Source organism: Schistocerca serialis, chromosome 6 (genome assembly GCF_023864345.2).
Source record: "Schistocerca serialis cubense isolate TAMUIC-IGC-003099 chromosome 6, iqSchSeri2.2, whole genome shotgun sequence".
NCBI classification, from domain to species: Eukaryota; Metazoa; Arthropoda; class Insecta; order Orthoptera; family Acrididae; genus Schistocerca; species Schistocerca serialis.
In genome coordinates this window covers 115,732,464-115,758,046 of record NC_064643.1, presented here as the reverse complement: position 1 = coordinate 115,758,046, position 25,583 = coordinate 115,732,464, and the positions used below count along the sequence as shown (strand labels likewise).

Here is a 25,583-nt window from a genome sequence, read left to right as displayed (position 1 = left end):
CATACTTCCCCAAATCGTATTACTCAGAGTAAGATATAAATATGAGAGGGGGCAAGTCACTGTGTGTGTCGTAAAGGCATGCTACCTCTCAACTTTCTTCGGGTTCATAGACATTTTATTTTTATCTGTTATTACTTTTACGTTGTAATTTCCTGTACTGACACATTCCATGACCTTGGAGATTTGCTCCTCAATTGGGTCCTACTTGTGTAAATAAAATAAAAAAAATAAAAGCAAAAGGGAGGCCCGACACGATATTAGGCGGTATCCCACGACTTTGTCGCATTGTAGAGCGACGACCCGGTGAGGTAGTGCCACGTGACTGAGGAGTGAGGCTGACGAGCCCCGTGCTTCCGCAGGTGGTGGTCACGGAGCGCGTGGTGTGGGGCGCGCGGCCCCGCAGTGGCGGCGGCGGCGGGGGCGTGTCGTTATCATTGTGCTCGCGGCGCGCGGCGGTCCCCCGCTGGGTGTCGCGCGCCTCTGCGGCCGCGCTGGCCTTCCTGTGGGGCGCCGGCGCGCAGCAGCTGCTCGTCGACTCGGCCAAGCTGGTGGTCGGCCGCCTGCGGCCACATTTCTTCACCGCCTGCCAGCCCGACGTCAACTGCTCTGCGCTGCAGCCGCCCTACACCTACATCACCGACTACACCTGTCTCGGGACCGACCCGGACGTCATAGAGGAGGCCAGGTACGTAAGGCTACCCATTCACAGGCGACCGGCCACCCCTGCCGGGCTGGCCCGTCCCGACACCCTTTGTGGTACACGATTCTATTGTAGTCGGGTCCAGGGTCCGCGTGCGTCGGCTCCACCAGCGCACAGCTCGTATATGCTAGAGACTGTGTGCCAGTAGGGTCCACCGTGGAGTCAGTCAGGTGTGTCGGTGGCCCGCACAGTGGTGGAGTGTGGAGGGGGGGGGGGAGGGGGGGAGTCAGCAGACTGGAGGGGGGGGGGGGCTGTAGGCGAAGTTGGCCGAGTCATCGGCCAGTGAATTGGAATCTTTGTTCTCAGACTGTTGTGACGCTGCCCCATGGGATACGGGCACTCGGTGATGTCCCTCAGCTCTCTTGCAGACAGGCGTATTTATATTCCGGCCGGTAAAAGAACTGCCATGACACTTCAAACATGTGGACCTCTTTATATCAAGGTGACACTCCAGCGGCAAATATAAGGGGTGTTAAAAATAAATTTTGACCCTACGACTTATATTAGAAGAGAGATTAAGGAAAGGCAAACTTACGTTTCTAGCATTTGTAGATTTAGAGAAAGCTTTTGACAATGTTGACTGGAATACTCTCTTTCAAATTCTGAAGATAGCAGGAGTAAAATACAGGAACCGAAAGGCTATTTACAGTTTGTACAGAAACCAGATGGCAGTTATAAGAGTCGAGGGGTATGAAAGGGAAGCAGTGATTGGGAAGGGAGTGAGACAGGGTTGTAGCCTATCCCCAATGTTATTCAATCTGTATATTGAGCAAGCAGTACAGGAAACAAAGAAAAGTTCGGAGTAGGCATTAAAATCCATGGAGAAGAAATAAAAACTTTGAGGTTTGCTGATGACATTGTAATTCTGTCAGAGACAGCAAAGGACTTGGAAGAGCAGTTCAACGGAATGGACAGTGTCTTGAAAGGAGGGTATAGCATGAACATCAACAAAAGCAAAACGAGGATAATGGAATGTAGTCGAATTAAATCGGGTGATGCTGCCGGAATTAGATTAGGAAATGAGACACTTAAAGCAGTAAAGGAGTTTTGCTATTTGCGGAGCAAAATAAGATGGTCGAAGTAGAGAGGATATAAAATGTAGACTGGCAATGGCAAGGAAAGCGTTTCTGAAGAAGAGAAATTTGTTAACATGGAGTATCGATTTAAGTGCCAGGAAGTCGTATCTGAAAGTATTTGTATGGAGTGAAGCCATGTATGGAAGTGAAACGTGGACGATTAGTGGTTTAGACAAGAAGAGAATAGAAGCTTTCGAAATGTGGTGCTACAGAAGAATGCTGAAGATTAGATGGGTAGATAACATAACTAATGAGCAGGTATTGAACAGAATTGGAGAGAAGAGGAGTTTGTGGCACAACTTCACTAGAAGAAGGGATCGGTTGGTAGGGCATATTCTGGGGCATCAAAGGATCACCAGTTTAGTATTCGAGGGAAGCGCGGAGGGTAAAAATCGTAGAGGGAGACCAAGAGATGAATACACTAAACAGATTCAGAAGGATGTAGGTTGCAGTAGATACTGGGAGGTGAAGATGCCTGCACAGTGTAGAGTAGCATGGAGAGCTGCATCAAACCAGTCTCTGAACTGAAGACCAAAACAACAACAATCCTATAAGTTGGTAAGCGTGCTACAAACAGCGTGCAGAGTGGCTTGTAGGTGGTAGCATAGTTCAGATGCACACATACCGTCGCAGTATCAGTATAAAGATGGCCGCCCCACTTGCAACTTGCACCAAGGAAGAACATCGTTGTGTTATTCGGTTTTTGCGTAGTGAAGGTATGAAACCTATTGTAATTCATCGACGAATGAAGGTTCAGTACAGTGATGCATGTTTGTCACGTATGTAGGAAGTTCGCAAACGGTGTGACTTCAGTGGAAGACGCTCCTCGTCCAGGTCAGGCACAACGAGTTTTGACTCCACAGAACATTGCAGCAGTTGAATCTATGGTGAATGGAAGCTGCCGAGTGACACTGAATGACACTGCAGCACGTTCACAGATTAGTCATGGGTCAGCACACCACATTGTGCATGATGTGCTCCAGTTTCACAAAGTGTCTGCAAGATGGGTGCCAAGGCAGCTGATTCCTGAAATGAGAGAACGACGTGTTGATGCTTGTGCACAACTTCTTCGGCGCTTTGAATGAGGTGATGGCTTCCTTGCAAGGATCGTTACTGGGTTCACTTCCACCAACCGGAAACGAAACGAGCGAGCAAGGAATGGCGCCGTTCCTCATCGCCAAAACCAAAGAAGCTTCGAACAGAGCCATCAGCAGGTAAGGTTATGCTGACTCTCTTTTGGGACAAAAATGGCGTCATTTTGGAGCATTACATGCCTAGAGGGACCACTGTCACCAGTGCATCATACACAGATCTCCTTTTGAACGCCCCTCATACATCTCTGCGATTCCTAAACATTTCTATGGTTATGGTGCTGTGTTGCCATCTGTACCACTCAAGATCGCAAAAGGTTCCATGCTTTCTTAGTGGCTCCAATGCATCTCTCCTGTGTTCATCGTTTGTCACAGATCATGAGTTACTGATTCAATTCACGTTGAATTTCATTAATTTCAAACAGATCCGACATGGCCTCTTCCTCTAGTCTTAGAAATGTAGCCAGGGGCGCTACCTTAAAGAGCAAATCTCGTGAACCCATCTACAGGACGATAAGAAACAGTTTGTAAAGCTTGTAAGGATATTGCAGGATAGGTGCTTAGAAATAATTGATAGAAAAAATTTCGATACTTTGTGCTTTTTCGTAGTATATTAGCATAGTAGTCAGCCAATCAGGCCGTTGTGTATGCAACTTCAAGCGACCCGCCAGAAATGGCGCCGCCAAACCTGTGCTTCGTTTGCTTTCCTAAAACCGAACAAGACAGCGGGACATAATGGGGATACAAAAAGAGGCTCGAACCCGAGACAATACCTGAGCAGTCTCATGCGCTATCAACTCTACGCTATGAGAGCAACTGACACTAATTGTTTCCGGCAGGCCACTTGAATTGGCTGGCTCAACGGTCTGACTGGCTAATCTCAGTGCAATTAACTCTGAAACGGCGCAAAGTATCGAACTGTTTTCTTAACAATTATTCTTCAGCACACCCTACCCTGAAATACCGTTACAAGCTTTTCAGACTGTTCCTGACCGTCCTGTATATTTCCAGACCTTTTACGTTTGTTTATGAAAAACTGAAGAATGCCTTTCGATCCCGGAGATTATAAGCGAGGGGGGCGGGGGGTACCAGGCAAAATACACTCCTGGAAATTGAAATAAGAACACCGTGAATTCATTGTCCCAGGAAGGGGAAACTTTATTGACACATTCCTGGGGTCAGATACATCACATGATCACACTGACAGAACCACAGGCACATAGACACAGGCAACAGAGCATGCACAATGTCGGCACTAGTACAGTGTATATCCACCTTTCGCAGCAATGCATGCTGCTATTCTCCCATGGAGACGATCGTAGAGATGCTGGATGTAGTCCTGTGGAACGGCTTGCCATGCCATTTCCACCTGGCGCCTCAGTTGGACCAGCGTTCGTGCTGGACGTGCAGACCGCGTGAGACGACGCTTCATCCAGTCCCAAACATGCTCAATGGGGGACAGATCCGGAGATCTTGCTGGCCAGGGTAGTTGACTTACACCTTCTAGAGCACGTTGGGTGGCACGGGATACATGCGGACGTGCATTGTCCTGTTGGAACAGCAAGTTCCCTTGCCGGTCTAGGAATGGTAGAACGATGGGTTCGATGACGGTTTGGATGTACCGTGCACTATTCAGTGTCCCCTCGACGATCACCAGTGGTGTACGGCCAGTGTAGGAGATCGCTCCCCACACCATGATGCCGGGTGTTGGCCCTGTGTGCCTCTGTCGTATGCAGTCCTGATTGTGGCGCTCACCTGCACGGCGCCAAACACGCATACGACCATCATTGGCACCAAGGCAGAAGCGACTCTCATCGCTGAAGACGACACGTCTCCATTCGTCCCTCCATTCACGCCTGTCGCGACACCACTGGAGGCGGGCTGCACGATGTTGGGGCGTGAGCGGAAGACGGCCTAACGGTGTGCGGGACCGTAGCCCAGCTTCATGGAGACGGTTGCGAATGGTCCTCGCCGATACTCCAGGAGCAACAGTGTCCCTAATTTGCTGGGAAGTGGCGGTGCGGTCCCCTACGGCACTGCGTAGGATCCTACGGTCTTGGCGTGCATCCGTGCGTCGCTGCGGTCCGGTCCCAGGTCGACGGGCACGTGCACCTTCCGCCGACCACTGGCGACAACATCGATGTACTGTGGAGACCTCACGCCCCACGTGTTGAGCAATTCGGCGGTACGTCCACCCGGCCTCCCGCATGCCCACTATACGCCCTCGCTCAAAGTCCGTCAACTGCACATACGGTTCACGTCCACGCTGTCGCGGCATGCTACCAGTGTTAAAGACTGCGATGGAGCTCCGTATGCCACGGCAAACTGGTTGACACTGACGGTGGCGGTGCACAAATGCTGCGCAGCTAGCGCCATTCGACGGCCAACACCGCGGTTCCTGGTGTGTCCGCTGTGCCGTGCGTGTGATCATTGCTTGTACAGCCCTCTCGCAGTGTCCGGAGCAAGTATGGTGGGTCTGACACACCGGTGTCAATGTGTTCTTTTTTCCATTTCCAGGAGTGTATGATGCAGAAAGAAGTAGCATGTGTGACTGCCTCCGGTATGAGGTTGGGCATTGTCGTAGAACAGGAACACAAATTAGGACAGCTGTAATCACGATACTTCGGCTTTACAGAATTACTGGAGCTTTAAGATGGAGACTGCACATGCAGCTTATGACCATCGTTCACACTCTCAGAAAGCTCGAATCATTCATGTGAGAGACACGGGAGCGCCATATCGACAGACCATGCAGACAGTTGCTTGTTCTACCATGACTAAAGAGCGAGTCGTGACGATATCAATCCTGACCAACAGCTTAGCAAGATTAGTAGGCATAGGTCCTTCCATAAAGACTACACCACGAAAACGTCGTAGGATTCTTCGACTGGCTCTGACGAATAGACAGATGACAACAGCTGAAATCCAGCCGAGTTCCATCACGAACCCTCTGGAACAGATTACTCCTTACATCATTTAGCGCTGATACCACACCACAAACAGCAGAGACAAGCATGGTGCAGTGCCAGAGTCTATTGAGATATTTCGTCTCATTGTGTGGCGGTCAGAGACGAGTCTTTCTTCTGTTTGTGGCTATCAGATCGTTGACAACGTGTTTTTACAGTAATTCTCGAGACCTATACCTCCCAAACTCATAGTATCACTGTGACGGGAGGTACATGGCAACAAAAATCATTTGTCAATTGCAGAAAGGAGGCTTAATTCTCGCCACCATAAGACAAGAATGGTTAACCCTCTCGCCACAGCCTCCACGGCTAGGTTTCCAAATGGAATATTCCAGCAGTATAATGCAATAGCCCAAATTGAAGGTCACACCATAAACATTTTGAGAAGTATACAGATCCTTGACTGGCTAGCCTGATCCCCTAATTTCCCACCTACAGAGCGTACCTGGGATGCGACGGTAAATATCAGGCTCCAGTCAGCAGTCTCCATGAATTGGCACATCATATGTTTCAGAAATGGCAAGAAATTCCTCAAGATGCCATTGGGAGGCTGTTTGCTATCATGCCACAAAGCAAACAATACTGTATTCATGCCCGTGGGGGTCAATCTCCAGTTGCTGATGATTGACATCAGTTACAAATGGAACAAATGGAATGAAAGTTTAATCAATGAATGTTGGTGTCCTTTTTACTCTGTTAGCCAAGATCACATATTGGAAATCTGATAACTAGTTCCTACCATTACCCGTCATCTTCAGATGAAAATATACACAGCACTGTCTAAGGTAAGAGAACACTTCGTCAACTGGCTATAAACAACGCAAGGGAATGTCAGCTTTGAGCTCCTACTTCTAACATGAGTAAATCGTAAGTATAGGCATTTTTTATGTTACAAATATGAATTCAAATCTGACATTTCATTTCGTTGATAACAGCCAATTGATAAAGTGTCCTCTTACCTTGGACATTGCAGAGTGTACTTTGATCTGAAGATCACTGGTAATAGTGGAAATAATTATCAAATTATCTATATGCGATTTTTGCTAATAAAAGTTATGTAAAGAAATGAACATTCATTGAAGCAATAAATCGCGTCTCTATATAAGTTTAATCGTTTAATACCGGCTTTGTGATGATCACCTCCATGAAATTTGTTAAATGTCGGACTGCAACTCGATGGTACACCACTTCCCATTCCGATCAGTGTATCTGCGTTGATGTATTAGTGTGCAAATATATTTCGAACTTAAATTGTATCCCAAGGCTGTGAAATATATTTCATCAGAATTTATGAACTAAGTGCATTAGACGGTATTCATCACTTAGAAACATTGTACTGGTCGTGCAAAACTAAATAGTGAGAATAGGAAATGGTTTCATCCACAATCATAACCACCTTTTGAAGGAGCTAGGCACAGTAATCTCACACTCACAGTATGTCCACTCGCTAATAAAATTCATTGCAAATACGTCGCCACAATGTGGAGACAACATTAGAAACGAATTAAGTTCAGTACTCATAACTAAAACTGTCAGTGCCTCCTAATGTTTTCGACACTCAGCTACAAAAAACTTTTGATCATTAGCAAAGGAACGTCGTAGCAAAGCAAATTTGAAACTTAAACCAAAATCCTATTTTCTGGATATTTCCATTATAGTTTAGACGAAATTTTTATTGAAAAGTGTTGCCTTATAAAGGGTAGTGTCACACAACCGTTTTTCGCAATCTGCCCCGTAATTGATACAAAACCAGAATTAAAGAGACAAATCAGATCAGAATAACTATCCTCCACTGATAAAAGAAATTTCCAGTACTCAACCGATGCATATTACATTTTTATGCCGAATTTGATGATTCGCCTAAATAAGAGATCTCCATGTGAAAGCATATTTCAGTGGGCAGTGAATGAGCGAGAGTAGGTTGGCCATAGAACAAGGAAGAGAGGCAACCCGCAGCAGCAATTCACATAAAGGTAAATGATGGGAAACCTCCCAGAGTGGTCGTACTCATCAGAACACTGAAGGGACCGCTGTGGGCACTGGACACCAAGAACCCTGTAGCGCCGATCACCAGTGTCTGCTTTTAACGACCTGTATGTGGAAGGAGGGTTGTGCCATTTTTAGCCAGGAACAGGACAGTAGAAAGCAGGCATTCCCTGAAATGCACAGACCGCTATAGACGTGGGACACCGTTGAGCTCAGGATCTGCAAAACGAAAATATTTAAGACGATGTGAAAACTGCTGGACTGGATAATATGAATAATTTAGAAGTTCGAGAGAGAAACACGTTTGTGCTACAGAACTCCACCCATATTGGCCGCAGACAGAGAGACAGAGAGAGAGAGAGAGAGAGAGAGAGAGAGAAGGAGACAGTTTTTCAGCGCCAAGTGTCAGGTGGCTTGCTACAGGTTAACAGCCTGAAATGAGACTCAGACTAAAAGGCCAGCATTTTTTAATAATTATTTTCACTGGTCAGCACTAGGAATGTCTATACTTCAGCCAATCAAAATAATGTGATGAATGAATACCGCAGAGACACAAATCTTCATTTAGGAAGCAGAGGGCACAAAATTCCTTTTCTGCCAGGCTCCCTCTCCGCGAGAGTTCTTCTCCGGCAGATATCGTCAGCCTCCCTCATCAGCCGAGCGTTTCTGCAGCCAGGCACCTCTTCAAGCAGACTTGATGAGCTGCGGACTTAGAAATTTTTCCGGCTGATATGAACTTAGCTGCAGGCGTACGTTGTTAGTACGAAACCAATGACTCGTTTTGCAGCCACCTCAGCCTCCACCTGCAGATTAACGTGGTGAAATCCAGCCGTGACAGCGAGTTGAACTGTATGGTCAATCAAGTCATGTTTTGCCGAGTTCAGTAATTGTAAGCTTCATCTGAAGATTTTCTGGCAGTTTTACTTTCAACATGCTTTCAAGTCCGGCCATAAATGCAAACCCATATCCTTCTATAGCACTATCTGCCTTTTAATAATAACCTTTCAGCAGCTACATTACGGCGTTATGAATTTGATTGTTTTATAAGGACGCGTATTCATTAGTATCAGACCACAGATCCCTTGAGTAGGCTTGCCAAAATGTTATTTTAGCTTTGCCAACGTTTGTCAAGACATTTATCATGCACTTTAACATACTAGATTGAGTTAATTGCGAATCTTGTTTAAAGTCATAAATAACAAGTTCCTTCTTCATTAGAGAGTGCCGGGGTGGCCGGGGTGGCCGAGCGGTTCTAGGCGCTACCGTCAGGAACCGCGCGACTGCTACGGTCGCAGGTTCGAATGCTGCCTCGTGCATGGATGCGTGTGATGTCCTTAGGTTAGTTAGGTTTAAGTAGTTCTAAGTTCTAGGGGACTGATGACCTCAGAATTTAAGTCCCATAGTGCTCAGAGCTATTTGAGCTATTTGAAATAACCCAATGGTGAATATTTATTGCCAAATGTGTTCATAAATAGTCGATCGATAATGTGTTGGTCTATAAGTTGACTCCTTTCGTCAGAAACAATATCATTCAAAGACGATATCAACCTTTCAAAAGTAACAGAACACCCAACCAAACTGTTTTTTTTTTTTAAACAAAAATTGAGTCCCACTGCTATGGCAAATTGATACATCGGTTATCAGTAAAAAAGAAAAATGCCTATTATAAACGAGACCAAGCAAATACCGAGAAATACCGCTTATTCATAACTGAAATACAGCCACCGGTTTAATCAGTCGATTTTTCCCATCCACATTTCACAGAGAGCAGCGTTTTGAGTTACTTTAAACTGGTCAATAAACATAATCTGCTGCTCTCGCTCACTCAGCTGTAATGACATAGCGAAGTTCTCAGGACGCAAAACTTGGGAAACACGCATGTGCATAAATGTGACAGCAAGCGACTAGTGCACTGATATCACGGTTTCAGTGTTTTCTGTTGTGGGTAGTCCTTCTGTTCATTACCAAGGTTCAGATCCACGCTAGTCTTATAAACATTATCGAGGCCAGTTTTACTTTGTCGACCCCGTGCTGGTTGCTGTTACACGTCTGTGGTACACGTACTAATCTGAATACTTAATAAGTAGAACGTAAGTCTGAAAGAATTTAGTGTTGCCCAGTTACAAAAAATGGTAACGACCGATAGAGGTAAAAATAAAGTAAGATACAAAAACAATTCCACAACAACAGAATATAGTCAGTTTCTTGTAGCCAAACAAACTTGGCGGACATATCGTGCAAGCAGACAGTTTACGGACTTCAAACGGAATACACGACGCGCAGTCGATAGCGTCGAAACCACAAATCAGGAAGACAATGGCATAAGGATACTCTTCAGCGCTGCAAGACCTGTAATTCTTGTGATCACACAATACATGTGTCAGATTACTTCCTTAAATCACTTTCGATTTCCTATTTGTTGTGTCCAAGGTTTACATTTTTATCTTCAATCCCTGCGGAATAGTTTATGCTATTTCCTGATAAATCTTTTCCCATATTACTAAAAGGAATTATAGATTTTGCCCTTCCAAGCTCTGATTCAGACAACTCATGACGTTACAAACAAAACATACTTTTTATAATTTTTACTGTATTTTACGGTTTTATGGGCAAGTTTAGCACATATTCTTTGTTTCCAAGTGGTGTATTGAAATGTACATTGAAACTAAAGTCGCCTTGTGTGTGTTTTGTCGTGTGGTAAAATGTAGGTAAAAAGTTGTGGCATTTTGTTGTTGCGTGCTCTTGAGTAGATTGAAAATAGCAGTGTTTATTTTCAGGTTCGTGCGCCAATCTCCCCAGGGTCTCTTCAGCTCCGCGTCCATAGTGCAGATGACACTTTCTTTAGTAATTAGCACGACTAGAAAGAGTAATATTTATGTTCGAGTCTCACTTAATTACCTATCAGGGATGAGCACCCGTTTATTTATTCCTTGAACACAACTTTCACTATTCTCTGTTATAAGTTCACTTTCGTCTTTATCAGAGAAAGAACAAAATCAGAGTCACTAATATTACGTTGAATAACAGAGATAATAAAAATCAGAGATTATGTAATGATAGTGTTCGCTTTTCTTATGCAAGAAGTAACATCTTTGGTTCCTACTGCGGTGTAACGACTCGTTAGGTTTCGTTTGATATATGACCATGTGCAGACTTCGTCACCTACGTCAGTTACACTCACTTCAAAATTATTTATATTCTTTTTAAATTGTCATAGAATGGTTCTTGAACGAAACTGTAAAACATCAGTTGAGTCGTGTGCAGAGAATTACATCACTTGGGCCAACTGGTTTTTTGTAACTTTTTTCGAATTTAAAGTTCGTTTGTTTCTCCTCAGAAAATTATATCGACACACATTATCTTGATCTAATCGATATCAGAATCACACATTAAATAAACTTTTTAGATTCAAAGTTTCGGCCAACGCTGTCTGAATCAATAATCTTGTCAAATATATTATTAATCTGTTCACATAACTCTTCATAAATAAATCTTCAAGACACGTGTTTAAACTTTAGTAGCATACACTATTTTATTAGCTTCCTACACATACAGATGTGAACTTGAGCGTTGACAGACAGTGACTAACATTTCAATAAGACTAAGCTCATTATGAGGTCATTGTTGTACAAAAAGAGTATAAAACTTCATTTTTAATTTTTTTAGAAACACGACGCAACAACTCGGTTCCAGGATCTTCTGTTGCTCCTTGGCTGTCGACCCGCGACGTATAGCGGCCAGCAATTTCCTCTCTGGTCGCGGCAACGAAGATGCTGTCCCCGTTCGTTGCGCCGATCTCTCCATACATGAAACACATAAAAAAAATACAAAACTTTTAGATAATTCACATTTATTACAAATAATAAGAAAACACATAAACAAAAACTAAATTAAACTTATAGTCACCTGCAAACTGGGCTGACTTGGTGGATGGGTGACGTTTAATTTCGTCCCACTACATACCCCACCCACAAGCTCAGTTTGTCAGGTTTTAACCGAAATTAAAACTGTTCAATATACAATATTTAACTGTTAATACATTTTCCTCACATTTTACGTAACCTAGAGTCCTTGCTATTAGATAGATTTAATCCTTTTAATACGATATTGTTGTGACTATTTGTCATTTAGTCTTAATTGTGCTATTATGGTAATTCGTAACCGAATATAGGGAGATTGCTCCTCTTCAGTTAATAGTTGCTAATAAATACCAATCTAGTACGTTCTTTAACGTTGTACATTAGGACAGAGCATTCAAATTGTGATAGATTAGTTCCAATTTCATTTATTTACTAGAGTTATTCTTTTCAAGAATGTATATTACTAATAAGTTTCTCACAATAACTAATAGTACTATTTACTTTACATCATTCTCTTCCCTAATGCCTTATTTATGCCTGAGGTCAAGAAGAAATCAAGCAAAACTCTCTTTAGAATCTCGGCACGGCTTTCTTTACCTTCGGACACCTTGTTGGGTAATGGCCATTTATTTAGGAGAAACAAGCGAGAGAGCCCCGTTTGGTGTGTTCTATATTAACACTATTACAAACCTCTATTAAAGGCACTCTGCTATGTTCTCGTGAGCCATATAGCTCTGGACGCCCATGGTCCCTAAAACTATTAACCATCCCCTTTGGCTCCTACTATCCGAGTAAATTTAAAATAAGCAAAATTCCTTTAGACCTAAGAGCAAAATTTCCTCCATATAAATCCCCCTTTTGGTTATCTTTCTCTTTTTGAAGTACCAGTAGATTATTGTAGAACACATGTTTAAGCTTTCTGTCATTTATTTAAAATAACACGTAACTATCACGAAAAACTTCACATGAATAAACTATGAACGCTCTTCCGTGTATAACATATACTAAATATTAACTTATTTAGGAATGAAGGGTTTCATTTGATCAACACTATATAATCCTTTAATTACACCTGATGAAGGTTCCATAAGAAGTAATGCTTTGGGATGTACAATCTTATGTACAACATATGGACCTTCAAAGATAAAGAAGAATTTTCTACATTCCTTATCGATCTTAGAACTTTTAGGATGAGATCGTACTAGCACAAGATCTCCTACCTGAAATGAGGGTTCTACAGCCTGTTGATTATAACTTTTAATTCTCCGTTCGGCATTTTTTACAATCTGTTCGCAAACTTTTTCGTCTGGAATATCTTGTTGTATCTCATTTACTGGTGGCCAAGGTAAAGCAGCTAGTAACGGCTCACCTATAATTCGTTTGCCTAAAATTTCTATAGGTGATAATCCCGTCGTTAGGTGAGGCAATTCATTTAATATCTTTTCGAATTCAGGCATTAGTTTGGCCCACCGAGTATGTTTATGTGCACAATAAGTTCTACATAATCGTCCTAATTCTTTCATGACTCTTTCTACTAAATTACTTTGAGGGTGATATTTCGAAATTAAGATATGTTTGATTCCATATTGTCTTATCATATCTTGAAATCTTTGACTAATAAAGGCACTACCGTTGTCAGACATAAGTCGTTTAGGAATGCCCCAGTTAACAAAGTAATTTCGGGTGAGGCAGCGTATAACGCTTGCTGTATTCGCTCGTTTCAAAGTATATAGCTTCACATGTTTGGACCAACATTCCATTACAACAAACACATATGTTAATCCTCCTGAACTCCGAGGCAGAGGGCCGAAAAAATCTAATGATAGTAGATCCCACAAACCTCGAGGAATTACAGCATATAATTTATAACGCTTGGATTTGTTATTAACTTTAACCTTTTGACAGGTTTCACAAGCCCTAATAATACTTCTCACAATACGTGACATATTTTTGAAATAATAATACTTCATTAGATGTTTAATACATTTATGAATTCCAAAATGCCCGTAACCTTCATGAATATAAGTAATTAACTCGTCCACAACAGTTTTCGGAATGCAGATTTTCCATCTCTGGTGTTCCCTCTGTGCTTTCCAATACAACAAGTCGTTAAAATATAACCACACACCCCGGGTGTTAACTGTTTCGTTCCCATTATTAAGGTTTTGTATAAGGTCCCTATATTGATCGTCATTTCTTTGATTGCATCTAACAGCAGTTACTATCCGTTTAACCTTACGTTCGCTCTCCTTAGTCAAAAGGAAATAAACATGATAATTTGTTCCTGGTTCTTCTGCAATATTAATATTCTCCATTCCTACGGGAAGCCTTGACAAAGCATCTGAAACTACATTCTGAGATCCTTTTATATACCTAATCTCGTACTGAAATTCTTGCAAGTATAATACCCAACGTAATAGCCGACGGTGAAGTAACCGGCAATTGTTCAAAAAGATTAAAGCCTGATGATCAGTATATACAATTGTTTTTCTTCCCATTAATAATCCTCTAAATCGTTGAAAACTCCATACCACTGCGAGAGCTTCCTTCTCGGATACAAAATAATTTCTTTCATGTTTATTTAAAGTTCGACTAGCGAATCCAATAGGCCGATATAATCCCTCTTCATTGGTCAGATCACCTTGGAATATTACACAAGACACACCATAATCAGAGGCATCCGTACACATACCAAAGTCCTGATCGAAAACTGGGTGGTATAACATTTTGGCTTTGGTCCTTTTCTACTTGATGAGTTAATGTCTCTAATTCTACATTATCTATTGAAGAAATCTCTCCAGGTTTGGTAGAGACCTCTTTAATAGATTCCAATAATTCTCTACGAACCGTCTCCGTTTGCATAGAAGGTTCATCTCGTAACATGTTGTTATTTTTCTGTATTTCCTTTACAACTAAGATATTGACACTATCTAGTCTCTCGGATAAGTCAGTGATATCGTTTCGCATGCGAGCTTTTTCCTCGCGCGATTCCTGGATATATTCTTCTAACCTTTTACAATTATCAGCAATCTTATTACTAAGTCCTACTAATTTTTCCTGCATTTCAACTTTAGAAGACTCTATTTTACCACTTAATTCTCGACTGGTTTCATTAAGATGTTCCTGTAACCTGTCTGTCGATTCTGTTAGCTCCCCTTTAAGTCTAGCAGTAGATTCCTCGTTAGACTGTTTTAATTCCTGTTTTAGTTCCTCTTTCAATCTAGCAGTATATTCCTCGTTAGACTGTTTTAATCTAGCCATAAATTCTTCATTAGATTGTTTTAATTCAGCAGTAAATTCTTCGTTATACTGTTTTAATTCAGCTAGGAAATCCCCGTTAGATTGTTTTAATTTAGCTATCGCCCTAAAAAGGGATCTCATGCTCCTATCGGACATAGATTGCTCTTCGTCTGACATTTCACTTCCCGACATTATTGTAAGATATTAACTATTTACACACGCAGACTTGCAATCAACAATCCTGTAAAAGCACACTCCCTATGTACAACACTCCACTTCCAACTTGAAACAAACTCACCGGACACTAATATTGTAATTTGTAGTTCTCGATGATCAGTGTGCTGCTATGGGGCTGCAGATGTAACAGCCGTCGATGCAGCCGCTGAGATGCTGCGACCCCGCTTCCGCAACCGGCAGGACGCTGAGTCGAACACCGGAAACGTCGCTAGCTGCAACCACGCCCGGCACCGCCGTAGACAGGCGAAGCCCTCAGCAACACCTCTAATACCAGCCGGAGGAACGCCCCGCAGCTGACGTACTGGGCCTATTAGTTTAGGGAGAAAAAAGGTTGTCGGGGTTTGCAGCGTTCAGCTGCTGCCCAACAGATGCGCCTTCTCGTGGAACAACTGCGTGACCGTACTGCTTGGCTGCGGCTCCGTCAGATGCCCACACCCACGAAGTCGCCGCTGGCTGGTGAAGGCTCCACGAAAACTCGCGTTGACTTCCGAAGGACTCTTGATGTTTTGTTTCGTACCTGTGTGCCTTAGTTGCACACAAGTCCTGTTTCTAAGGTCGCCACGGTGCGGTGTAACGACTCGTTAGGTTTCGTTTGATATATGACCATGTGCAGACTTCGTCACCTACGTCAGTTACACTCACTTCAAAATTATTTATATTCTTTTTAAATTGTCATAGAATGGTTCTTGAACGAAACTGTAAAACATCAGTTGAGTCGTGTGCAGAGAATTACATCACTTGGGCCAACTGGTTTTTTGTAACTTTTTTCGAATTTAAAGTTCGTTTGTTTCTCCTCAGAAAATTATATCGACACACATTATCTTGATCTAATCGATATCAGAATCACACATTAAATAAACTTTTTAGATTCAAAGTTTCGGCCAACGCTGTCTGAATCAATAATCTTGTCAAATATATTATTAATCTGTTCACATAACTCTTCATAAATAAATCTTCAAGACACGTGTTTAAACTTTAGTAGCATACACTATTTTATTAGCTTCCTACACATACAGATGTGAACTTGAGCGTTGACAGACAGTGACTAACATTTCAATAAGACTAAGCTCATTATGAGGTCATTGTTGTACAAAAAGAGTATAAAACTTCATTTTTAATTTTTAGAGAAACACGACGCAACAACTCGGTTCCAGGATCTTCTGTTGCTCCTTGGCTGTCGACCCGCGACGTATAGCGGCCAGCAATTTCCTCTCTGGTCGCGGCAACGAAGATGCTGTCCCCGTTCGTTGCGCCGATCTCTCCATACATGAAACACATAAAAAAAAATACAAAACTTTTAGATAATTCACATTTATTACAAATAATAAGAAAACACATAAACAAAAACTAAATTAAACTTATAGTCACCTGCAAACTGGGCTGACTTGGTGGATGGGTGACGTTTAATTTCGTCCCACTACACTACACACAGCACAGTACCTGATACAGTTATTCCCTAAATGTTGTTGTTGTTGTTGTGGTGGTGGTCTTCAGTCCTGAGACTGGTTTGATGCAAAAAATGGCTCTGAGCACCATGGGACTCAACTTCTGAGGTCATTAGTCCCCTATAACTTAGGACTAGTTAAACCTAACTAACCTAAGGACATCACACACATCCATGTCCGAGGCAGGATTCGAACCTGCGGCCGTAGCGGTCTCGCGGTTCCAGACTGGTTTGATGCAGCTCTCCATGCTACTCCATCCTGTGCAAGTTGCTTCATCTCCCAGTACGTACCGCAGCCTACATCCTTCTGAATCTGCTTAGTGTATTCATCTCTTGGGCTCCCTCTACGATTTTTACCCTCCACGCTGCCCTCCAATACTGAATTGGTGATCCCTTGATGCCTTAGAACATGTCCTACCAACCGATCCCTTCTTCTAGTCAAGTTGTGCCACAAACTCCTCTTCTCCCCAATTCTATTCAATACCTCCTCATTGGTTATGTGATCTACCCATCTAATCTTCAGAATTCTTCTGTAGCACCACATTTCAAAATATTCTATTTTCTTCTGGCCCAAAGTATTTATCGTCCATGTTTCACTTCCATACATGGCTACACTCCATACAAATACTTTCAGAAGCGACTTCCTGAAATTTAAATCTACACTCGATATTAACATATTTTTCTTCTTCAGAAACGCTTTCCTTGCCATTGGCAGTCTACATTTTACATCCTCTCTACTTCGACCATCATCAGTTATTTTGCTCCCCAAATAGCAAAACTCATTTACTACTTTAAGTGTCTCATTTCCTAATCTAATTCCCTCAGCATCACCCGACTTAATTCGACTACATTCCATTATCCTCGTTTTTCTTTTGTTGATGTTCATCTTCTACCCTCCTTTCAAGACACTGTACATTCCGTTCAACTGCTCTTCCAAGTCCTTTGCTGTCTCTGACAGAATTACAATGTCACCGGCGAACCTTGAAGTTTTTATTTTTTCTCCATGGATTTTAATACCTACTCCGGATTTTTCTTTTGTTTCCTTCACTGCTTGCTCAATATACAGATTGAATAACATCGGGGAGAGGCTACAACCCTGTCTCAATCCCTTTCCAACCACTGCTTCCCTTTCGTGTCCCTCGACTCTTATAACTGCCACCTGGTTTCTGTACAAATTGTAAATAGCCTTTCGCTCCCTGCATTTTATCCCTGCCACCTTTAGAATTTGAAAGAGAGTATTCCAGTCAACAATGTTAAAAGCTTTCTCCACAAATGCTAGAAACGTAGGTTTGCCTTTCCTTAATATTTTTTCTAAGATAAGTCGTAGGGTCAGTATTGCCTCACGTGTTCCAACATTTCTACGGAATCCAAGCTGATCTTCCCTGAGGTCGGCTTCTACCAGTTTTTCCATTCCTCTGTAAAGAATTCGCGTTAGTATTTTGCAGCTGTGCAGATTAAACTTTATTTGGTAATTAGGATGACTAGAAAGAGTAATATTTATGTTCGAGTCTCACTTAATTCCTTATCAGATATGAGCACTCGTTTATTCATTCCTTGAATACAACTTTCACTATTCTCTGTTATAAGTTCCCTTTCGTCTTTATCAGAGAAAGAACAAAACCAGAGCCATTAATATTACATTGAATAACAGATATAATAAAAACCAGAGATAATGTAATGATAGTGTTCGCTTTTCTCGTGCAGGGAGTACCATCTTTGGTTCCTACACACAGCAGAGTACCTGATACAGTTATTTCCTAAATAAAATGTGATATTACATGTCCATAGCTAATATTCCAGTCTCAAAACGCTGTAGCAAGGGAACCGCTGCACAGAATGACGTCAAATTTGAACAGTACACTATTAATGCAGGGAAAACGTCATGGGAGAACAGGCTTGTGCCGATAGATGGCGCTGTAAGCGTCAGAACATGCGCACCAACGGACACGCGCCACACGGCTGTTCCTCAGTTTGCGTCCGAGACGCCCAACGTGAATGTCTGCATGAAGAATCGCGCGCTGCTGGTAAAGCTCTTTTTCAAGAACGGTGACTGTGTGCCAGTATCCCAGCAGAAGTTCGGGGCACTGAAGGGTACGAAATGTCTGCTAAGGCTCTGGAGAAAGTGTTTACAAAATTCGAAAAGACAGGTTCTCTTGAAGTGCAATGGTGCAGAGGGAAGAAAGCAGTAGATGCGACGTCTGTCGAAGGTGTAGCCACAACATTGCAGGAGCGGCCGAGCAGTGGTGTGCAAACATGCCGTGATAGGGCAGCTGCTCGAACGGTGGTCATGCATGCGAGCATGGTGCATGAAATCCTACGAAACATCCTGCGTTGCTATCCATACAAAATCACCCATGTTCAGGAGTTGCTTCCTGTTGACCCACCAGCAAGACAAAGGTTCCCCCTGGAATTTCTTGCTCGGGTGGAATTGGACAACGAATGACCATGGAACATTCTGTGGACTGGCGAAGCCCATTTACATCTCCAACGATATGACAGTATGCAGAAATTCAGAATATGGGCTACGGAAAATACGCACGCACGTCTACCAGTAGCGCTTCATCGTGCAAAGGTAACAATGTGGCACGGGTTAACGGCATGTTCATCGTAGGGGTGTATATTTTCTAGGAGATGAGTCCTGCGGGTCCTGTTACCTATGCCGTCAATGGCAAACGCTATGAGCGTCTTTTGCGCACCAACGTCATTCCAACCGTTCAACAGTGTGGATGTGTGATAGGGCCATTTCTATGCAAGATGCCGCTTCTCCGCACATTCCAAAGCCGGTGAAGCGGCTGATACAGAGACGATTCGGAAATGCTGAAATTATCAGTCGTCGGCATTTCCCTACACCCTGTCCGTCCAGATCACCTGATATTAATCCGTGCGACTTCTGGCCGTGGAGTTATCTGAAAGACGATGTGTTCAGTGCTAGAATTACGAACGTAGCTGAATTGTAGACACGCACTGCACAACGCATTCTGAACGTGAACCCCGAGATACTCCGATCTGTTGTGGAACATGCTCTTTCTCGATTTCGGCTTGTGGCAAAAGACGGTGGACAACATAATAAACATGTCTCGCGCGATCTAACGACAATTAGAAACCTATGTAATTTGGAATTTACGCTGGTTTTCGCCTCAGGAAAATTAAAAACCGGTTTTCCCCATCCGATGTGGTACGACCTTGCCGTGGTCAATAGACTTAACTGACAGTTCACGCTGAACTTGTGCAGCCATGCACACTGAACAGTACGTATTGTGTAATGTGCAACTCAAACTTTAGCCATCGTATTACGATTCACCTGTCATTTGTAGCTGACCCCATTTACGTTAAGACGCTTACAGTGCCATCTATTGGTAGGATTTTCGTTAAAGTTTTTTTCTTTCATGACACTTTCCCCTGTGTCAATAATATGCTGTTCAAATTTGATGTCTATTTCAGCAGCGGTTTTCTTTCTACAGCGCTTTCACACTGGTACTTAGTTATGGACACTGTACATACTTAAATGTTTATACATGTCTTTTTTTTATTCTCTGCAATTAATAACACACTGAAGTACCTCTGACTGATTCAAATATCATAAACTGACTTGGAACCGCACTTACAAATCGCACAACAGAAATCCCACAACAGAATGAAACTAATAAGCGGTCAAACATACGGAATGCGTTCCCCCAACATTCTCCAAAGCTCTGACTTTTCTAATCCTCTGCTATGCCTGGATATACACCCCACCAAAGCGCTCTCTCTCTCTCTCTCTCTCTCTCTCTCTCTCTCTCTGTCCCTGCATCGTTGTTGGCCGTCACGCACTCTGCTTTGCTTCCCGTATCCGTTCACCCTTTCCCACTGGAACTCTGTATGAAATTACGTATAATTCCCGTCTCTGTTCTCCCTGCACTTCCTTCAGAATTGTCATCGTTCAGCCCGTTTTTGTTCCTGAAGATCAACCATCGAAGGTTCTCGCCTGAAGGGCAGTATTTACGCATAAAATTGGTTCAAATGGCTCTGAGCACATGGGACGTAACTTCTGAGGTCATCAGTCCCCTAGAACTTAGAACTACTTTACCCTAACTAACCTAAGGACATCACACACATCCATGCCCGAGGCAGGATTCGAACCTGCGACCGTAGCGGTGGTGCGGTTCCAGACTGAAGCTCCTAGAACCGCTCGGCCACCCCAGCCCGCACGCATAAAAAATCAGCATCTGGTTTCGGCGTACAGTTGAAACTGCTCGTATTTATGACTCCCAGCCATGTTCCCTTCTATAACAGTGGAGCAAGGTGTTGAAAACACAAAGTATCTACTCCTTGGAAGGGGTAAATAATGCAAAGGCTAATCTGATCATGGTTACGGTATACACAGACACTTTTCGCGGTTTATGAGAACTAGTTTTTGTCATTTTTTTAAAAAAAGAACGAAGCTGTACGAATGTTTCCTACTCCGTAGGTACAAACTCGCATCAGCAACAGCTGAAAGACACAAATGATGACTTCACTTTCGGTTCTTATATTGATGTTGAGAAAAGATAACCGAGTCAGTAAATAGTTAATCGTATGGGTGGTTTAGGGTGTGTTATGTACTTTTTTAACCATCAGTCTGAGTTTGGTGAGACGTCATTACCCAACACTTTCTGTCCTCTGACAGACTCTTGGTCTACCAATACCTTCTATGCCCAACAACAGCAACAAAAATAACAATATAATCTACGACATTTCGTTCCTTCGGTTTCAATTATTCCCAGTCGTCGAATTTGCTGATCATAGATATCTTAACACTTAAAGGTGATAAATGAATACATCAGACGCTAAGATCGAACAAGCCAGGTAAATCACAGGTTTATAAACTGCTATTTTTCTTCTGAAAAGGATTTAGCTCAGCACCATACCTATGCTCATTATCCAAACTAAGATTGTGTGCGGTGTCAACCGAAATTTATGACGGTATCTAGAATTTCTTGGTAGGGAGGAAACGGGATGTTGTGTCGGATGCAGAGTCATCGACAGATGTAGATATAATGCGTGCCCAAGAGGAGTGTGTTGGGACCCATGCTGTTCATGTTGTATATTAATGACCTTGGATATAATATTAATAGTATGGAGCCACCTGTAATAAAGTACTGCCTGAATAAAGTTGCAAAAACATTCAGTCAGATCTTGATAAGGTTTCAGATTGGCGCGGAGAGTGGAAACTTACTTGAGGTGTTAAAAAAAGCACTTCACAAAATGAAAATGCGTAGGGTCCTAGACTACAATATCAGTGAGTCCAAACAAATACTTTGGTGTACCAGTTTGTCGGGATATGAAATGAAATGTTCGCATCGGTTCAGTTTTAGATAAGCAGTTGATAGACTTCTGGCACGTAGCAGAGCAAATCTGAAACTTTAACTAAAATCGTTTCTCGTGAGCATTGCCGTATACTGTAAAGACGAGTTTTTAACTGAAACTGATAGAATAGCAGGGAAATGCAGTTAGTTGAGAAAGGAGATTTCTTACAAAATTGTTGTGCAACTCATCCTATAACATTCCTCAAGTGCGTGGGACCCATATCACGTAGGACTAAAAGGAGATACTGAAGCTATACAGAGAATAACAACACAAATAGTCACATGTTTGTTCGACCCATGAGAGAGTATCACGGAGATGCTGAAGAAATTGAATAGGCAGACGCTTAAAGATAGGCGCAAACTACGCCGAGGAAGGGTACTGCACTGTTTCAAGAACCAGTGTAGAGTGAGGAGTTGAGAAACGTACCAACCCCCTACATACCTCTAAATACATAGTAATCGCGAAGCGCAATGAGGCGTTTAAGTAATCTCTCCTCCCTCTCTCCACACGCGAATGGAACGGAATAAAGCCCTAGGAGATTGTACAATGAAAACAATACACAGTCGCGTGTGATCTGTCGGCGAAAATTATTATTATTATTATTATTATTATTATTACTTCTTTTTCTAAGCTATGTGAAGTCGATCGTATTTGAAACCCACTGGAAATTGAAGGGCTGGTCGGTAGAGTCCTAACTGCCTCCTCTTTGCAAGGCACACTACAGCAATATTTAAGAGAGTTCAGTAAAATTTTATACTCGTTGTAATGAATGCACTGGTAATAGCAGTCGTGACGCTGAACAGTTGCTAATTTCGTTGCTGTTGCTGTTGCGATGAGGTGCCAATCGTTTGTATCAATTAAAAAAGCATTAATTTCCCACCTTCTGTTCCTCGTCTCAAAGCATTCAGTTAAGAATTCTATACCATCTGTACGCTTTTGACGCTATAGGCTGCATATTACTTCAGATATCTAATTGTAGAATGGTATTTCATTCTGACTTAACAATATGTAATAAGTGTGCTTCTTTATTTGCAGGCTTTCCTTCCCGTCTGGCCATTCTTCCCTGTCGTTCTACGCCGCAGTTTTTACAATTGTAAGTAACCAGTATTCTCCAGCCTTCTCTTGAGTGTTGTGCTTTCTAATTCTCAATCGGAGGAAGGCAGAAGACTTATGTCTGCCGACTTCCAATTTTGGTGTCAAACAATACTGTCTGCAGTACGATATGTGCATGAAAAACACGTGTTTCAAAGACACCATGGTGACACACCCGATTTGTCGACCAATGGCTAAACGGGAAAATACAGACACCACCTGGCATGGAATCTTCGTAAGAGGACGTATAATCTGTAGTATTCTGATTTTGCTGTAATTACATGCTGTATAAAATTTATGCTCCACAACACACACTGCCTCAAGCAAAACTTGATAAACAGTGTGAATGACTGGTTCGCAAAATCAGATTACCCTGAATAGAACTTTTAGTACCGAATATCGATGTATTCATTAAATATACATGGCTGTGAGAATTTATACTTAACATCCTCAGGAAGGTGCGATCAATTTAACGCCTGTGCTTTAGGTACCACGGATTGGTGGAACTCAGATGCATGTTGATGACTTACCTACTTACTGCTGTCCTTGCTCCGTACTCTCACTGCATTTCACGGTTTTCATGAGATCTCGCTGACTGGGGCTGGATACATTCATGATGCTCGTTAATTTCCTCGCGTCAGACTGATGCTAAGCAACGGCATTTGCCGCTCCAGAGACCACTGTATTGTTGAGGTCTGCGTCACGTAGCGATATCTTGTTTACTCCAAGAAGACGATATCTGGAAATCTATCACCGCACAATTAAGGAAACTATCCAGCGATGATAGTACAGGCGTAATTAGGTCCGGACCACCGGGCTGTTTCCTCCGAGGGCGAGGAACCACAGGAAAGTACAAACAGAAACGAAAGAGATAAAATATAAATGAGAAGGAAAAGTGGAGATATTAGTAAAATCAGTCGGTCAAGTGAAGTCTTTCGGTATGTTAAAACAATGAAAGATTGTTTTGCAAATTATTCTGTCGTAAAGATGCACGAATCATTTGCCTCTGTTTATGCAGGTCAAAAATCAGTCTGCGTTATGTATTTATATATGTAGCCTGAACAGATTACGGCCATTATGCCATCTCTTACATGGGACCAGGGTTTGCATCATAGTTACCTAAGAAATAACAATTTCAATATGACAAATATGTAGTTTTAAATTGATTTGAATCCTTGAAGTGGCAGCGTTGGTAAATTATACTGTCCATGAACTCACAAAGTTTATACTGCCATTACTTGTACTACTGCAGCTGCAGCCACTAACAGTGATAATAGTAATAATAGTAATATTAATAATAATACTAGTGACATAAATAAGAATAATGATAGTGGCAGATATAAGAAGTACTTTTAGGTCTACAAAATAGATGTTTTCTGATATTGCGAGTTCTAGTGAAAGGAAACTTAAGTAGACTGCATCGGCTACGAATACTGGGAAATGAGGGAGATCAGGATGGAAAGAGGGATGTACAAAGGTAACGAATGCGTACAGGGATAATGGTAATCTTATTGTTGATTTAGAAGATATGTCATTAACAGTCTTCAGAAGCTGAAGATTTTATTCAGTTCTCTAATGTAAGGCGGGAGGTTGTTCCTGAGTTGGATTTCTGCTACTGAGAAGTACATCTAGAAGGTGGCTGGACGGTTGAATCGGTCAGAAGGGATTTTGCTCCGATGAGAAAGGGTGTTTCTGCCATGTTGCTCAGGCAAATGCGTTAAGGTCGACGAGAGATATGAGGGACAGTGTTCATTGATCAGACGGTAAAGAAGACGGAGGATATGCAAATCTGTCTACACGCAGCCAGTATAGCTGTGCATATGATGGTGAAATGTGATCAAAGAGTCGAACATCATAGCTATAACGAACACAGGCATTCATAAGCAGTTACAGGCGTCGTCAGCATTAGGGTATGAACATCAGTTAACTGAACGTAGGGTGGCAGTAATTTAACTTTCGCTGCTTCAGTCAGTGTAGACGGAGAGCTGTGTACTGCATGTGTACCCAACTTTACAGAAACTATTTTCAGACTGTGCGCTACAGGATTTATGTTGTTAGTGATATTAGTGTCATGACTTGTCGCTAGAAGTCATTACTGACACGGCGACGTAAGGATGAAACACAAGCACCAGTGTGCATTACAGCTGCAGACAGTCAACATGGATCTGGTGAGCAGGGCTTTACGCGTAAAGCTGTTTTCTTACAATAACGCCAATAGTGCTGCTACTCTTCCTGAGTATAGGCGCATTGAAGGAATCCAACTCTTTCCGCACCGGGCTGAAGGACGTAATTCGAAAGTTCGAATTGCCGATCGTATCAAACTGTGTGCCCACCAAGAGCAGTAGATTTCAGCCCTTCTGATTTCTGGCTGTGGGGTTACCTGAAGGAAGGGGTCTTTCAACAGGACACTAACACACGTTGGAGGTTCAGGATGAGCATAGCGAGGTAGGTAGCCTATATTCCGACAGATATTTCAGGCAGCAGTAGAGCAATTTCTAGTGCGGTTCCAGGCTATCGTGGATGTACATGGTCGTCACGCTGAGCAACCTTTGTAACCTGGAACGTA

General features: G+C 42.5%; 1 protein-coding gene across 1 annotated transcript in view; it reads left to right on the top strand.

Moving 5' to 3' along the window:
• Window positions 1-25,583, top strand: part of LOC126484673 (putative phosphatidate phosphatase) — a 358,366-nt gene that overhangs the window by 228,010 nt on the left and 104,773 nt on the right. The window contains exons 4-5 of the mRNA XM_050108266.1: window positions 360-685; window positions 22,961-23,018. Coding sequence (XP_049964223.1) covers window positions 360-685; window positions 22,961-23,018 — 384 coding nt within the window. The remainder of the gene's footprint in view (window positions 1-359; window positions 686-22,960; window positions 23,019-25,583) is intronic.